The sequence below is a fragment of the Aplidium turbinatum genome, chromosome 15 (assembly GCF_918807975.1).
Source record: "Aplidium turbinatum chromosome 15, kaAplTurb1.1, whole genome shotgun sequence".
Classification (NCBI taxonomy): domain Eukaryota; kingdom Metazoa; phylum Chordata; class Ascidiacea; order Aplousobranchia; family Polyclinidae; genus Aplidium; species Aplidium turbinatum.
The window spans coordinates 16,308,000-16,326,501 of record NC_137486.1 but is presented as its reverse complement, the minus strand read 5'-3'; the positions used below and the strand labels follow the sequence as shown (position 1 = coordinate 16,326,501).

Genomic DNA, 18,502 nt, shown 5'->3' with positions numbered 1-18,502 from the left:
TGTGTTTCATTTTTTTCTTGCCTTCAACCGGTTCATAACTTTGTAAATTTTATATCGTTTGTTTTTCGCTCTGAGAATGCATATTGTCATGGTGCGTGAAACGTCAGTGAAGCAATACGTCAACTTCTTTGTCGTTGCTTTTACTTTCACTTTCATCAGATGAACGTTGCAACTAGTGCTAGAGACTTTGTTAACTGATAATGCTTTTTGTTATTTTTTTTTTTCTGAAAAAAAGGCGATGATTTGCATTCACACAAAACTGTATTTCAAACTAATAAAGGATAAAATAGTCTGCGGCGTGCTTTGGCGAAGTGGCGTCCATGTGCAAAGAATACACACTGAACACTTGCAAGTGGCAGCTTAGTGTGAAGCAGTTTTTGATTGAAAACCTACAGTAGATCAAATGTTTTCGCCTAACATCTCAGTTTTATGAATTGCTTTTTAACAGTAAATAGCGAAAATTAATGCAAAACAAACAAGTGAAGAAATATATTTCTAACAGCGCTTCAAAACCACAAGAAAAAATAAATGCTTAAACCCACAAAAATATTATAAAATAATGATGAAACCACATAAAATAAGAGTAGCTACATTTTTTTAAGTTTTTGGCTAACCCATGGAATTAGTTTGATGATAAGCGCAAGGATCGCGCTCCAACGAGATGTCATCAATAGCTATGTCACTTTGAAATCCATTGTCTTCAGTCATGATCGCTTCAAACATAATCTAAAAGCAACATGAGACAGTGAAACAACCTTCAAATGCTGTCGTTATTGAAAATGTTGGCTGGTTTTGAATCTTTATCCTCGGACTGACAAAGCTTCTGATAGGTTATTCCTGGTAGTTTCGCATACTTGCAGAGGCTTTTGACGCAGGGCCAGTTACCGACATTGATGGAGTGCTGAAGTTTCCGATTGTTGTTGAAGTGTTCTAGTCTGTAAACTATTCCATTTACTTTGGAGCCGCTGAATGGAGACTAGATGTCGCTAAAGAAAGTACGATCAGCCTAAATATTGAAAAAAATTGTTGAAATTCTTCTGTTTCACAAATTAATAAATGTCAACTTGTTTGGTTGGGACACAGAAAACGACTTAAACCTACTTTTTAATGATAGTGTTTTATGTTAATTGATGAATAGCAAACAAATAAAACAAAGACGGTACTAAAAATAATAAAAAGAACAAAACACAACCCAAGGAACAGAGAAAATTGAACTAAAATCGGCAGTGGTGAATATTTTTTATTGACGTTATTTACAACCAATTGTTGCAAAAAATATTATTTTTCCGAAAGACCTACGTTTTTTTATATTTTTACTCAAATTGCGTTTAATTAACGGAATATTATGCTGCAGTTGGCGCCTGCTGAGGAAACTTACCTGATAGTCAAATTGTGGAGCTAGATTGATCATGGCTGGCAACCAAGAGTCTCCTTGTTCTTTTTCTTTCATCCATAGCAAAACATCTTTTCCTGATTTTTCCCATAGCCAAACCTTTAGCGTCCCTTCAAAATCATCAAATCATACTTGATATTGTTCAACACGTCATTCCCCATTCAAAATATTAATTTGCTTCAACGTCTGCAAATGCTAAATGTTATTTAGATGTAGATCTATCACTGGAGTACCTACTCACCTATGTCACGACCCTTCATATGATAGAAGAACTTTAAACAACGCTGTTGAAATTCCTTATGTGGAAATGTAGGGCTAATAAGTTGTGCCCTGTCTCCCACATTTACATGTGACGATTCGATGTACATATATCCACCTGAAAAATAAAATTGTATTTTACCAGTTATTTTTGGCTTTGATATTACACTCTGCTACGTTTGAACATGTCGGGTAAATCATTTGTTCTTTTTAAAAACCCAGGTTGTGATGTTTTCCTGACACAGTAGCAACCTATGTTTGGCTTATGATGGGCTTCCATTATCCAGGACACACATACGTGTTGCTCCAGGCATGATATGAGCTCCAGTTTGTTCCTCAGTGCCACCATCGCAGGAAGAGAAAATCACTAGACCCTACTTTCTATTTGTTTGTGATTTAAACGCGTCAGTGATCGACTGCCCAAATGGGTGTCTTTCTTCAGGTTAATAGGCATATTCCTTTGGAGGGATGTAGAATTTGAAATGAAAAAGATGCCTTAGATTGTACATCCGTTGATACAACACCATAGTCGGTAGTAACAAGGTGTCGGTTACAATACTTAATTATCATTAAATGAATGGTTTTGTATAGTTTTAGTCATTATCGTAGTGGAGGAGCAATAAAGTACCAGTCAATGACTGACACAAACCCTGCGTCAATGGATAGAAATATGTGGAAAGACCACGTAAGCTATTTAGCTGAGGTTTAAAATGAAATTAGGCAATTAGGCTAGTTGCGTGTACATCGCCGCTACGAGCGTAAATGATATCAATACGAAGCAACGACTGAATACATAAGTTTATTTTCACCACACTTTTGCTTAAAGAATTTTTAGTTACTCGTCTTTTTCCCGTTGGTATGATCAACATCGGGTCCTGTGTTTTCGGTTTTTTTGAGTTGTGTTTTTGGTCCATTCAGCGTCCAATCTATTTCATCATTTGTAGATTGCACAAAGTTGCAATGTGTTGTTTCCTCAAAAGTGCAGACGAATATATTCTCTGGAATTTAAAAGTAAGTTATAAGCCAGAAATGCATCTATGAAAGAAGCAAGAAGATTCCGAAGCTAATTGCCTCGCTTGACAATAAGGTTCATTTGTTTTGAGAAATGCATAAAATACTTCAATGTACAACATCTTATAAAATTCAGTATCTATTTATTTACTCTTTACTGCATTTAAATAAACTATTCTTAAAAATTGAAGAAAAAAATGGTAAAAGACTAAAGACTGAACATACTGTAAATAATGTAAGGACTGTTTAGACTTGAGACATCAGTCCATCGCTTATGTTATTAAAGTTGCCTAGTAAAGAAGCAAGCATTTTGACTTACCAAGACCAAACAGCGCTAAATTGACTTGTCCATCTGCTGGCTCTGAAAGCAATGATAAAGCAATTGTTCTTAGGAAGGCTATTGCAACAGCTGCATCATTTTAATACCGTTTTGGTCATTAAAGTTTGCAGTAGCGTTAATAGGGGAGTCCAGGGGGGTAGTTTTAGACCCAGGCCGGGATGATTTCAGGGCCCTATAACCTTTCCACGGGGCCTGAGAACTTAAAGAAACCACATTTTCTTCCAACCGTTGGATGTAGTGAGTTTTTCTCAGAAGTGTCATTTTTTGTAGCTTGAGAATCTTATTCGTACTGGACCCAAATTATCATCTCAAAGACCCTGCATATTTGTTTGTTCATCAAACACGCACACAGAGCAACACGTTCCAGGGTAAAGTAATAACTAATATGCCAGTGCTACTTTTGTTGTAGTAGGCTACAGTAGATCAGTCTTGACGTCTCCGATTAGGAGGCAAGGTAACGACCTCATGATCTACAAGTCAGTGGCCACCGCATAATCAATTGCTTGCCAAAGATTTCCTTTCTCACTGGACACATGATGAATAAGGCTTGTTCGATTTTGCATAATCGCTAAAATCGTTTTAGGACTTGCAATGAGCTTACATTAACTGCTTTTAGTATTGGTGGTATATACTGTACAGACCATAAATTAAAAATGCACACGCATTTCCTCGGCTTGTTCGTAATTGCCAATACAGTGGAAATATCAGATTAAAAATTAGTCTTAAAACATCATCCTCTTTTTGATTCTTTTATCAAATTTACTTAATTACAAAAATTTAATGTAATTTACTTAAAAAATTTACTTAAAAATTTACTTAAAAAACAAAAATGTTAATGTAATTTACAAAAATTACATTAACAAATGAAAACGTCTTGTTTGGCACGGTGAGAGCGAACATTAGAAAGTTGTAAAGAAACACTGCGAGTTGCTTCAAAAGTTCACACAATACTTGGAAACACAAGAGCAATATAGAAACAATGCATCAAACATTTTAAAACAGTCTTTTACTTTTTGATTTGATTTGAATAGTTCTTGTTGATTTGCTGCCTTCCATAAATGCCGTCACAGGCAATATCTCCACTTCATATCTCCCAACCACCAGGTTGTTTATAGAATATGTAATCAATTCACCAGGCTTTGGTCCGCCTGTGAAGTCGCAAAACAGAGCTAACAACTCATAAAGCTAACAAGTTATAAAAAAATACATTAAATGAAAACACACGACTTTGAAGCAGAACAACTGTATCTTTGCTTCTTCGAACCACAAGTTATTTATGTGAAAACATAACAACTTAGACTACACAGCCCATTGGGTACAAATATAAGTTTGTGCATATACAAACAGTAGGCTAAAGTAGGGCTTTTTAAACTAAAGGTTGCGACTCCAAACTGGGTTACAAATCGTAATTGTGGGGTAGCCAAACAAATTAAAAATGGCCATACAGTGGGAAGTTTACACTAGAGACTGTCCTCAAAGAGCAGCATAGAAAATTATTTTCCGAAATGGGGTCGCAAAATTAAAAAAATTGAGAAGCCCTGGGCTAAAACATCACTTTTCTATTAGAGCCGGTTTATAGTATGTTCACTTGCAGGCAGGCTGTTAGTAGTATAGGTATATTTGTAATCGAAACATGACTTGCAAACGGTGAAGTGAAAGTTTTTCTTAATCTTACTTGGGATACGAACTGTGCCATTCGTCCACTTTAAACTAGTTTCAAGCTGGCGCCATCTTACTCTGTAAAAAAAAACAATTATTCACTCAAATAAAATTTTAGTTGTGATTATAATTCAGTCATGAATGCATTAAAAGTAAGTCATGTTAGTTGCCTCTTTTCGTTTGAACATTTTTTACCAAGGGTTGAGAGGCCACGGGAGAGGCTTGGAGGAGCAATCGTCCTGTCGAAATTTTATCTTGCCTTTTTTCCTCAAAAAAATAGGTTTTATTAATATTGCAACGTTTTAATACCATTGTGGTTCATGTTGAATGGCGTTTGCCTCCTAATTTTTCTTTCTACACTGCTTTGCTTGTCTTGCTAAAAAAAACATCGTTACATGCTCTCGAGCGGTGTCGAACTAGCGCTTTTTCGGACGTCGCACCTGGGCTCTCACCACTTGGCGATGCACTGTGAGCGTCGAGGAAACGCTTTCACCACTGATTCTATTTGAATAAGGCACTAATGATGCTCTACAGTTGTAGAGCGAAATTCATATGCCATAAATAGGACTATGCTGATTCTCCATGCATTTTTAATAATAAAATACTGATTTGATACTTGATGGACAATCGCTGGCCTGCTGCTTCTTGGTCAGAAGACCCCCTGTCCTTAATGGAACTCAATAAATACTTTCACCACTGAGCTATAGTCTACTCAAAGTAAATCAATCATTTGTATTGGTTTTGGTTTTGAAGCGTTCTCCTCGGACTGACAAAACCTTGATAGGCAATTCCTGGTAGTTTTTCGCATACTTGTAGAGGCTTTTGACACTAAGGCCAGTTACCGAGATTGACAGAGTGAAGCTTTCGATTGTTAAAGTGTTGTTGCCGGAGAATTATTTCATCCAATAGGTGCCGCTGAATGGAGAGCAGTCCTTAGAATGCGTTGCTCAAGCGCACACCCCGAGAGTCGAACCCAGCACCGCTTGATCATGAAGCTTCTTCATTCACGAAGTCACGCGCTAACCAACTGAGCTATCGTGGCGTATTGAGTGGCAGGGGTTGACAGTTGCACCCGATTAATGTAAAACAAACGTGATTTGACTTACTAAAGGCCTATACAACATTTTGATCAGAGCAAAGTTAAAACACATCAGAGTATAGACACTAAACAGAGCCTTCTTAAAAAAACGACTTAAAGGCCCAAGTCTGAATCTCTCGATCTAAAGCAAAAAGACAAAAAGATAAGAATAACAAATGCAATGAAACTAGCAAAGCGTTTAATGCAAAATTTGACGATTTGTAAACACATTTTCATGAATAAAATGTAGGTTTTGTATAAAAGAAATAAAATGCATATATTCCAAGTAATGCAATAAAATAACAAAACAGCAAGAGTGAAAACTTTAATTTTGGTATTAAACTACATACTACGTTTGTTTTCAAAGATTTTACTTACATGTATTGTAAAACAGGATCAACAGCTTTGGGGAGTTTTTGTGTCCATGACAACGAATAAGAATACACGTTTGGTGCTTCTTTGTCATAATGTTGTGACGCGTCATCATCAAGGTAGTAAATCTCTGGAGGGAACGCAGCACCAGTGACATTGATGACGCAATGACTCGTTCCAACTTTATTTGTAACCAAGCACATGTAAATCCCATAGTGGCTATCATTCATAATTGGAACGTACAATTGTCCACCTGTCTTGTGCTTTATTTCTGTGCCATCTTTGGTCCATTGGTAACTGATATAACTGTGAAGAAACAAAACGTATTGTAGGCTAGATCAAGTTAAAAAAATCTGTAATTTCAAACATTTGTTTGCTAAGTGATTTTCATAAAATAAAAAGATTCTGGTATCAAAATATTTCTGGAAGTGGCTGCTACAACATAGATGCGGTAACTTGTTGCAAATTAAATACAAACATTTAAGAAAAATGTTTTTATTAAACTTTTTATCAATCGTAATCTAGTCCAGATTGTCTATTGTATTGATTGAAATCTCTATTGCATTTGCCATATTTATTTTTATTCAAAGTAGTTTGCGCTTCACCTGTCACTCATCGAGTCCACCACAAAGCAAGTCAGGTTCAGTGTTGCCCTTATTGGTTTTCGCATTAAAACATACGTTGGCTCAACAGTTGGTGGATCTGTGAACATGGAAATGAGGCTGTTAGGAACCCAGGCTTGCTGGTAGCTACTTTCCAATTTAAGAACTCGTCTTAAGGGCTTAAAACCTTTTAGTAGTAGGCTACCATTGGATTATCTGAAGTGCACTGTGCCGTTTGAAATCACTCCATTGGTTGTAAACTTCAATTTTAAGAAGAATTTTTGTACATACCGCAAAAAAATTTACAATTAAACTTACATTCAACCTTCACATCAATGTAGGCATCCGATTGCTCCCTTGAACGTTTACTATATCCATTAAATCGTGCAGCAGAACATATATACATCCCAGCATCTTCTCTTTTAACGTTTGCCAATACGAGACGGCCAGTCTGAAATTAACAAGTAAGTTCCTGTCCAAAAAATACAATTCCATCCTTTAAATTTATTCTAACGTATTGGGTGTTAATTTACAGTACGCGGGTACTTGTGTAATCGTTGTAGAATTTAATTCATTCGCTGCAGTGCCAGATTATATCACAACAACCATAGCATAGAATCCATAGATAGTCCATGGTCGGACTCACTTGTACCGAAAACAAACAAAAATCTTTGAAAGGAAAGTGAGTAATTTGTTTAAAACGTTAACGTGGTTGCTCTGTTGCTCAGCTGGAAGTGGCTCTTTTTGTGTCGCTTCAATGGTTAGCATCTTTGCAGCGACGTGAAAAGAGACGCTTTTGAAAGCTGGTTTTATCTCTTATTAAATCAGCAAGCTGTTGTAATTACATTTTCAGATAACGACTGTAGTAATCTACACTTAAAGCGAGATTTCATTGTTATAGTGCTGTCAAGCGCTTTGTTTTATGATATCATGTTAAAAATGTCCAAATGTTAAGATTGGTTTACCTGGCATCACAGCATAGGCCTACTGCCTGTTGATACGGTAGCCACTTTAACAAGTCGAAATTCTGCCACTAAACTTGACTAGAATGAAACCGCCAACCAATCATAAGCTACGGTTTAAATGGCGTAAAAAATGGCGAAAAGAAGATGATATAAAGCAAATTAAGTGACGGATTTTTTGTCAGCTGGTTGGCTTAGGGGTTAAGGTTAAGGCTAGAAAGTAGTCATTTCATTGACGCGGGTTCGATTCCTACCACTGCTATTGCTCTTTTTCTTCTGTAATTACCAAATAAAGTTCAAAACCAGCATTAACTCTCTGGATGAGTGCTAGAAGGGTCACAATTGGACGGTAGCCTCTTATAACATGTTCTGTTTGGTTGACGGTTGCATTGTAGTCATTCGCAGTGGCAGAATTTCGACTTGTTAAAGTGGCTACCTGTTGATACAATCAATGTGCATATACGAAAATAAATGTTGGATTATCTTTCGCTTTAATTTATTTTAGTTCATTTTGATGACCGATTTACTGCACCCTTAGACTAAACATTAGGTCTATACTGACTTCTCTCTTTTCAGTGGGACAGTGATTCGTTATAGAGCTAGACCGATAAATCATTATAGGGATACAAAACAAGAAGGAAAATTTGTCACAATGCAAATCGGAGAAGAGAATGTTTTTTTGCAAAATGATTTCAGAGCTAAAACAGTTTACTAGAAATATTAACCGTGCTGAATTCTTCATCTTTTCCACTTGGCATGGACACATTATCTCCTCTTGAGAAGAGAAAGGTTGGCCGTGGCAGTTCACATGATGTGCACTCCAATGTGACATTTGATCCTTCCACAGCAACCCTTTCTTGTGGTTCTGGAGCAATTATTCTAGGTGGAGCTAAAAAAAAACTATTAATTATTAATTTTGTGTATGTACATCAGTTTTGTAATTTCAATTTATGTAAATAAACCTCAGTCGGTTGATTACTTGATAAGGGCTAACATGAGTATGGCCGAAAACGTTTGTAATTTTTAGTTTATTTCATTGTTATAATATTATGTTAAATGCCGTGTGGTTGTTAGGTTTTATTCGTCTATTTTTAAATGAGGCTACCAATAGGCCCACGCAGATTTCCTGCTTTCAGAAGTAGCCTAACTAACCTATTTTGACACCTTGAAAAATCTACTCCAAGACTTTAGCTTATTTCAATTTTTGCAATTCTAAAACATATTTCACAGATATTTTTTATGACATCTTTTAGGATGCCCTATAAACACACCTTCTCAAGTTATAAACAAAATTGTTGTGACTTTGCCAAATCTTTGTATTTATTATATTATTTCGGTCTCCAGCATGCTTTAAAAGTCTTGTTATGTCGCTTTTACTATTTTTCTAAACCCCTACTATGTCATGGCAAGTTATACTTTTCGCTTTGACTATGTCACCAACAAAAAAAGCCTACAAATTTGACTAGCACATTACAAGAAACCATTTTTCGTTGATTAAATTGAGCCAGTTGCACTAACATCAGCATGGATAACATAACAATTAATGGGCACTGTACGTAAAATGGGTCAGACAATCCTTTCTTTTTTGCTTCAGCTTCTAGCATCAAAACCTTGTTTTACTACATTTTTATCTTGCAAACTACAGTAGCCTAAAACTTTATACACACCCACCTGAGTCTTGGCTCAGTGAGATCTTGGAAAAAACTTCGATAGATTTATTCCGAAACCCTGATATAGTCGCAACACAAACGTATACTCCATAATCGTCAGTGGTTAAATCCAGTATCTCCAGACGACTGAGAAACAGAAACGTACGGATTGTCTATTTGTTTTATAAAGTTTTTTTCTCTGTTCAACAGTACCAACAAAGTTATTGAGCAAAAACCAATACGTAAGCGTCATGAATGATCTTCACTGAATAAAAGTGAGATTTTATGGAGAAAAGTAGGAAAAAATACCAAGAAGAGACGTCGAATCAATCGCCAGTTTTAACTACAAAACTTTCTACTAGAAGACTTTATTAAACTTGTATTACGTCTATCGTGTACAAAGAGTCTACGCTAGGCCTAAAGATCATTATTGTTTTTCTGGATATCTCGAGACACGCCCAGGTGTCCTTTCTTTTAATTTATCATCTGCCTCACCTTGATAGCGCTGGAATCGTATATCCCGGTCTCACTTCTTCGTATTTTACTTTTCTTACAGTTACCCGTTTGCTCACATCCTCGCAAACTTCCACTCGTTTGTTTTGACTGCTCTGCATGCACCAAAGAAAGAAGTGCGTTTTATAAATGCGTTACAATGCGCGTTTTATTTTACCCCACACCCCCAGTACGCTATAGCTGAGTTGGCCTACTATCAAACATAGTGAGCCAGTAAGTAAAAATTCAATTTCACATCTACAATGCAGAATAACAAATTACAATGTGCGTTTTATTTTACCGCACACCCCCAGTAGGCTATAGCTGAGTTGGCCTACTATCAAACATAGTGAGCCAGTAAGTAAAAATTCAACTTCACATCTACAATGCAGAATAACAAATTTGAATATAATCTGTAACTGTAATATAACCGATAAGAAATTATGTTTTCTAGAACGTTTTTTCTTCCCAGGTTTGTCTGTCTCGTCATATGATACAAGCAGGGCTGGATTTCAGCCGGAGCGGTCCGGAGCGCCGCTTCGGAAGCTCGATCAAAAAATTGACTTCTCCGGAACGGCGTTCCGGAAGCTCAAATATTTTATACTCTTATTATGCTTTGCCCTGTTCAGTAAAAGTATATCCATAATTCTTGATGAGTCGACCACGTTAAATCGGGTATTCACTCTGATAATATATCTTCGTACCAGTCTTGACGGAAGCGAACCTGTGAATGTATTTGTGGATCTTGTTGAGCTCGCTTGTCTTACGGCGAATGGCATCTTTGATTCCCTGAAAAGCTGCCTAAAATCATATGGCATGTCTACAATATTTTTATCTTCTTGTTTGATTGGTGTTGTATGTGATGGCGCGGCTGTGATGATAGGTCGCAAAAATGATGTAGCAAAATGGCTTCGTGATTAATTTCCAGACATTGTGGTGTGGTATTGTGCAACCATAGATTGGAACTATCGGTTCTTCATGCTGTAAAATCAGTCAGTAATTTGAATCGATTTCGATCTTTTATGGACAAACGCTATAGCCTTTACCACGCTTCTCCTAACAATAGCAGGGAATTGGGTGAATGTGCAGCAGCTGTTGAAGTGCAGTTGTTGAAAATCGTAAGGGTAGGCCTACTGGACACACGTTGGGTAGCCTCGAGTTTCCGCACAGTTTGTGCCGTCTGGATTGATTTCCCAGCACTTGTCAAATTTTTCAAAAAGGGGGCTATTAGCGACACAAGAGATTCTCAGGAACGTGCGAAATATCTAGGACTCTTATCGAAGATAACATCCATGGATTTCTTGTTGGACTTGGCTTTGATGTACGATTACTCGCAAAAATTATCCGAAATAGTCTAAGCCTTGAACTGTAAAACAGAGCATGTGGGCTACTATTTGAGATGCAGATAACAAAATTAATAATCTTGCGAAATTATTTGAAAAACGAAGGAACGAACCCGGACGACATTATGGCATTGCTAAAGATGCTAAAGAAAACTTAGAGTTCAAAGGTGTAGAATTACATGTAAACAATTGCAGAAATAGCCCGCTAATCAATCCCTGCATCTTCTACGCTGTAAATCAAAAAGTGTAGTTTTAACCACTTCTAGGGGTGGTCTAAAAATTCCACTTCTACTTTTTCATTCCCACTCCATAGCCTATTGGGAAAGATGGTCATTTCCACCCTACCAAAGGGTGGTATTTTCTACCCAACAGAGAAGGGTGTATAATCACTTACGAAATTCCATCCAAGATCGCTTGTTGAATTCAACAGACTTGTCATTTATTAACAGCTGAAAAATACTTGATTCAACTATTTGGCCAGAGGACACAGTAATGACACACGGAGACAACGAAATCATTGAAGTGGCAAAGAGATTGCGCTTAGATGAACGCGAAGCTGCTGTGAGAGGGCTTCGTGAATATATAACTACGAAAAGAAGATCCCAGAGTCTTCAAAATTTGATAACGTCACTATAATCCCTTCCAATTTCATCGAGCGAGTGTGAGCGCGGATTTTCACAAATGAACCTCATACTGACATCTGACCGTGCTTCTCTACACACTGCTGTAACTGTTTCAAGTTTACTCTTTATACGAATGATCCGTCTTCCACTGAGAAATTTTTAACCAGCGAAAGTATGTTGGATCCTGATTACGCCATGGACGTAACCCGGCAATTGAGACCCGAAGTCGCCAGAGGTTTTATGATTTTGAATACGATAAGTGTCTTAAAAATTGTAGGCTATAACTTGAAAAATCAAAAATCAAAAGTGGAAAAAACTAAAAACAAATTTTTTTCTTTTTTTTTCTAGGCTATAACTTGTATTTTTTTTGTATTATTGTTTCATTAAAATATGACTATTTGCATTGAACAACGCTATACCATCTATAAACCATGATACTTACTTTAGCAACGTTTTAGGTACATCAAGTGTGTTGTTTCAAAGTCTTATAAAGACATATTTCTGAATTTCTTCTACGGCACCTAGCGCATTTGGAAAGTAAAAAACTGGCGCTCCGGAAGCTAATCTTCTGGAAATCCACCACTGGATACAAGTGTTCAGTACGTAACGAGTTAGAAGCCATCAACGATTTAACTGGTGATTTTTCAGTTCAAACCCCCCCCCTCCCCCAAATGATTTCAATGTTGTGGCAGGTTTGTCTGCCCTGATAGCTCAGCATTTAAACAAGCGTCTGACTGTGTGAAAGCGCATGGCAACATCAGAAACTCTAGTTGAAGAAGCAGGCCTGTTGTCTGGCTGTGAGTTTCAGTATCGAATTTCAAAGATAATCTTACATTTACTTACAATCTTATACCAAGAGTATTGAAGTTCCGAAGACGGCTCTCCATCTGCATAACATGTTAACCGAATGTCTGTATTCTCAGCAACTTTTCTGTCTGTTCTCAATGGAGTTATCCAATATGTCATTGAAGTTAGCCCTTGAAACAAAATAGTACCGTAGTTAAACTTAAGATAGATTCAATTGAATTAAAAAAAAAGTTGATAACAGATTGATTTATCAGCATGTTTTAAGACAAATTTCCATCTTTCTCTTCAAAAGAATATATTATTCTCATAAAAACGTTTAACTTATCATCAACATCAATCGAAAAAGATCAGTTTTATTCTCGATGGACCGGGCTTAAGTTAAGGATTCAAAGCCTCTGCTGGCACACAAAATTTATAGGATTAGTTTCACAAAAGCTCTCTCAGTCAGAGAATAATCACTTTCTCAATCCATTATTGAACTCATTGCCTTTTCTTATGTGAAAAAAATTGATTTTATTTGCAACGTTTGATCAATTACAAATAACTTACTTCTAATGGTGATTTCTACTTTCTTCTGTGTTGAAACACCAACTCTATTGTTTCCCACACAAAAATAGTTTCCACTGTCAACAAAGCTCGCATTGGAAATGACAAGTACATTTCTACACAGAAATAACGCTTACTCAGCACTTTTGCTGTGAAATTGGTAAATCAGCATTAGACCATTTATTTCTTCAGCAAAAAAATCTACTTTTTGCTAACCAATAAAGAGGTCTCGGTGCATAAAATTGATAAGATTAAAAGTTAAAAAATATCGGCAACACTGTTGCTTTTTAACTCTGTCTTACAGCAGGTATTATAATAAATTTTCTTATGAAGGGTTTTTCTTTAATTGTCGCTTCAATAAAGCAGCAGTCAAACTCCTGACGTTGTGTACGAAGAAACGGCAAATTTAAAATCAAAAACGGCAAAAAAACGATATTGCTCTCGGGTGTGTGCATTTAAGCAGCGCACTTTAAAGACAGTTTTCCCATTCAGTGGCAACAGGTAGACAGAATGATTAACAAATAACAACAAGAAACTTCACTCTGTCAGTTCCAGTGAGTGGGCCTGTGTCGGTGGCTGCAAGCCTCTACAAATATGCGAAACGGTCAGGATCAATCTTCCGAAGATGCTTTTTCAGGCCGATTATTCCCCCAATCAGTCACAAACAATTAACCAAATCAGTTGGTTTGACTAACAAACGCAACAATGGTGTTTTGTTTCTCGGCAGTCGAGTGTAGCAAGAACTCAGCGATAGACACGTGTTTCACCCATGAGGCTGGGCTCATCAGTACCGCATCACTAGGTGCTGACACCAGGAAGATCGCTGCTTCTCAAGCTGTTTTGAACATGCAGTAGCCCACAGTAAGTAGCAACTATAGACAACAATGAGGTTAAACAAAAACCTGTTTATAACTGGTCCTCTTTTCGAAGAACCATCCTCTTTCACCCACGTGATTTGTGGGATAGGAAAACCCCCTTTTGCGGCACATTTTATGTAGATTGTGTCACCTTTGTTTGCCACAAAGCTTAATGATGCATTCACGGATATTCGAGCTGGCGCTAATGAATTGAACATAAATGTGTCAAAACTGGTAAAGTAGTTCGATTCAAGATTGCATGGCCAGAGGAAAAAATCAACAAAAATACGTTTTGCAATTAGGCTAGAGCTAAAATACAATAATCACATGTAGGGTTGTTTTATACGTAGCCTATATGGTTATAATTACATCAAGTTGCACCAGAGGTTTGAGATACCGGTAACGATTTTTTTAAGCAATATTTATTGTCTACCATACTACCAATTTCAATATTGACTAAGTTTACCAATGTTTTTGGTGTAATTAAAACTGTCTTTTGTGTAATGATTCGGAACTGAAATAATCGTTTGATCAAGCTCAGTTCTGCATTCATAGTTTCCGTAATCGCTTTTCTTGGGGTTTTTGATTTGTAAAACAGAAGTGGAAACACCAGGTTTGTAAGGAAAAATCCGTAGTATAGATAGACCTGCGATACAAAAACAAGACATGAGCTAGGCTAATATCGTTCAGTCTAGATTATTTATTTTTTATCAAATTGATAACGGTAGCACACGTTAAAAAAAAATGTTTGAGATAAAAATTCACACTGGAATAAGATATGACTTCCCTAACGTTTTGCAAAACTTGAGACAATTGCTATTTATCTGCTCAAATTGAAAACAATTTTGCAGTTGGCTTAGCTCTGAATTGCGCTTTGCAATTTGTTAAAACTTGCCTTTTAGCTTATAATGTAGCAGCCTAACTTATAGAACCGGTAGCAAAAACAATTTTTTCAAACATTGTCTATCGATATAAAGGCTTTCTAACCAGCATGGGGCTTCCTGTAGTGAATCACTTTCTTGTTTCTTAACCATGTGAACGATGCTGGTGGGTTGCTGAAAACATCACATTGCAGATAAACTGTGTTGCGTAGCCAGATGCTTGCAGAAAGAAGATCACTTGCAGGCGACACTCGAATAGTCAAAACAGGCTTGTCCAAGTCTAATAAACGTGCAGTAATTTTTATAAACAATTAAGTTTTCGTATTTTCTCCCATGACGGAGACAGGACATATAATAATTAGCCTAGTTGTTGTTGTTTCGTATGACGCTGTAAGTCCAAGCAGTTTTCATTTAGCCAATCCATGAGGACGTTATTGCATTGGTAGGCTGTGACTGTGAGGTATCCTACTTGAAGCTTCGTTACTGGGCACTCCAATATGAGATGGTCTGTAAACTGATTTGCGGCATTGTATGCTGTTTTGGGCTATTTGGTTGAGTTGTCATTCTCTATCGGTAAAAGTTGTCATTTGCTTTAGATTGTTTTGTTCTTATACGGTTTGCAGTGGACCATAATTTTGTGGTAGCCATGTCAAAGCCATTTTAGTAACTTTGTATTTCAGCCAGATTATTTTTGTCTACGGCGAAATTTTGCTTCTAAATTTAAAAGCTTAGTTAAAAACCTGTTAACTTAACTTCAGATGTAGCTTGCCAAATCAGTAGTTTGTCGCAGTCGAGACAGAGTATAGCTAGAAGATTGTGCCCAAGGGCAAAGTATTGAAGAAGCGAGTTGAAGGGAGCACAAAACGAAGTAGCCTATAAAAGTGATTCTACTTTTGTGATTTAGCACAGGAAAATTGGGACTAGCTCAGTGGCCGAGTAATTATCGCGTTCGACTCAAGTGCTGGTAGGTCTGGGTTCCATTCCAGGCTGGGTCATTTCAAACACTTTTAAAACGGTAGGCTATCTTCTCTCGTGTTGTCTAGACTTTCCATACCGTGAGATGTTCTGTACAGCGAGCAATCCTTGGTTATGTGGGCTGCCGTTTGCATTTCACCACACTCACAGTCACAGGCAGCACTCTCTGCCAAGCCCCAATGCAACATGTCTGCTCTATACTGTCCAACACCATTGAGAAAACGGTACTGATGGTATTCTTTCTTGCATAACGTAGTGACGATATGTTGGGTACGTAATAGTGTGATGATGATATTGTAAATGTGATACAAAATCAAAATTCCTTATCGCTAAAGGACCTTAGTAGTTGTAAAGCGACAATAAATAAATAAACCATAATAATTCTATAAAGAAGAATGTAAGCTTCAAACTAAAAGCTTTTAAAGGGGTATTAAAGGAAAAACCTGACTTGGCGATTTTCCACGTTCTTTGTGTTTAACATGCTACCATAAAACGATTTTCAATAAAATTTTGCCCCATTGCGGTCTGACCACCATTGTGCGCGTGCTTTTGTCAGAGCTTTCAAAACGAGATTGGCCTGAGCAACGAAGCGTGCGACTGTAAAGAACGTCATAAAGTCTACGTCATAAAGTCTAGCAATCAACCGATCACGCAATAATTGTTACTGCGGGCGATTTGACTGTAGGCTATGTATGTATTTACATCAAAACAGCACATTTTAACATCAAAACAGCAGACAGTTTGCTCAAAACATCAGATTGGTAACGTGGCTTTTGTTATTGCTGGACTTTATGACGTATTCTTGAGCTGTGTTTGCACGTTTTGGTCATTTTGAAAAAAATGAAAATAAATGAAACACTGGACTTTGGGCCTTGCCAGCGCCATTGAAAACAAATTTTTTTGGGTAATTGTTTTTGAAATGTATTCTTGAATGTTCAGTTTACTCATTTTAATGCTTAATTCCGGTTTGAAATTTTCCTTTAGTATGCCTTTAAGCTCTGTGCAACCAAACTTCAAACTATACTTTGCTGAATAAAAGTTAAGTCATATACTTTAGGCCTTCTGTGCAGCTTCATTTTTTCCACAATATGCTTTTTCTGATCATTAGTTTTGGTCGGTTTGAATGTATTTTATATTCTTTGTGGTCGGTTTCCTTACCAAATATCTATTATGTTGTAACGTCAAGCTATGTTGTTCAGATTATGAAGTACGGTTATTCAGTGCTTATCGTAACTTATCGTTTTAGTCGGTTAAACCAGCTAGTTTTTCTCTGATTGCAACTATGATATGTTTAAAATCTTGATAAGGATCCCCATGCAGCCGAAAACGTATGCTTTTTATTTACAGTGTATTTGATATGTTACATTAAAATGATGTTACAACCTACGATGTAACTTGGTTTTAGTCAATATCTTTTTGGAATAATAAATATGAGTTGCCAAACCTTTTGCTAGGCCATAATTTGTTTATTGTGAAGTCGTGATAAGCGATTATTTTGTAGGCCTCAATTTATTAGTCCACTTTTAACTCCAACTTACTTAAGTAAATATAAAAAATTAAATGATCTCTTTGGTTAAAAATCTTTTTTTTTCGGATTTACTCACATACTACATTGATGCGTTTTGTCGCAAAAGCAGGGTTTCCAACGCCATTTGCCGCTTTGCACGTGACACGTCCTCCTTCCAACCGACTGATGTTTGAAATGATCAAAGTTGAATTGTAAATGTCCAGGTTTCTTCTGCTAGACAAATTTTATGTCTTATAAAAGTTAAGCTAATAAAGAGCAAAATGCTTAGTAGGCCTGGTTAATCTGATCAATAACCTATATAAAAAGCCCAAATTGTAGATAAGGCTTTCTAAACTCATGTTCAGCAAACATTTCGACAACACTATAGCCTACTATCTTCATCTTCAGTGCTATAAATTTAATTGTGATCAATATTCAATTATAGCACTGAAGATGAAGATAGTAGGCTGTAGGTTTTGCAACGTTTGCTCAACAAGAGTTTAGTATTTACATTTTGGGCTCTTTATTTTTTATAAGCTGTAATTGTTTGTGAAAAAGCGTAGCTATTGTCAACTTTAAAAATCTGTTTCAAATAGCCTATGGTGAGATAGAAAAGCCAAGAGTGAAATTTTTTTATAAGTTATTATTTGTAAAAAAGCGTAGCCCATTTTTAACTTTAAAAATCTGTTTCATATAGCCTATGGTGAAATAGAAAAGCCAAGAGTGAAAATTTGTTCACTTTGTGTTTAGATTTTAAGTTTTCAACTTTCACCTTGATAGCTCTCCTCCGTAAACAGTCCATCGGATATTTGGTTTTGGGTGACCTTTAGCTAGACATTTCATCGTCAAAGTTGTTGATTCGTTGACTGCGTAACCGTTGCTGCCATTTTCAATAACCTCAACCGTTGGAGAACCTAAAGTATAATAATCAACAATCATTGTCCTTCTTTGACTTAGTACGTGTAGCCTTGCGACTTTCAATCTAAGCACAATACAAGCATAGATCAGAGGGGTCTTAACCAAGGATGCACGCACCACTAAGGGGTGTAAGACCTGTTCTCAGGGGTGCGAAGATGCTGAATTGTTTGGATTAGTTAATAAATGACGTAAGAAGCGATGCTCGCTTACCGGACTTCATCAAGCATTT

The 18,502-nt window shown here is 36.7% G+C and overlaps 1 protein-coding gene across 1 annotated transcript; it reads right to left on the bottom strand.

Moving 5' to 3' along the window:
* Window positions 1-609: 609 nt before the first annotated feature.
* Window positions 610-18,294, bottom strand: LOC145784002 (MAM domain-containing glycosylphosphatidylinositol anchor protein 2-like). The gene is made up of 20 exons (XM_082595758.1): window positions 18,128-18,294; window positions 17,453-17,589; window positions 14,980-15,153; window positions 14,459-14,638; window positions 14,038-14,194; window positions 13,139-13,251; window positions 12,626-12,759; window positions 9,820-9,932; window positions 9,347-9,471; window positions 8,401-8,564; window positions 7,032-7,164; window positions 6,717-6,813; window positions 6,118-6,417; window positions 4,678-4,739; window positions 4,013-4,150; window positions 2,982-3,023; window positions 2,491-2,649; window positions 1,635-1,769; window positions 1,379-1,503; window positions 610-726 (listed from the first exon to the last, which is right to left on the bottom strand). The coding sequence occupies exons 1-20, from the start codon at window positions 18,292-18,294 to the stop codon at window positions 610-612; spliced, it is 2,772 nt and encodes a 923-aa protein (XP_082451884.1).
* Between the last annotated feature and the right edge of the window lie 208 nt (window positions 18,295-18,502).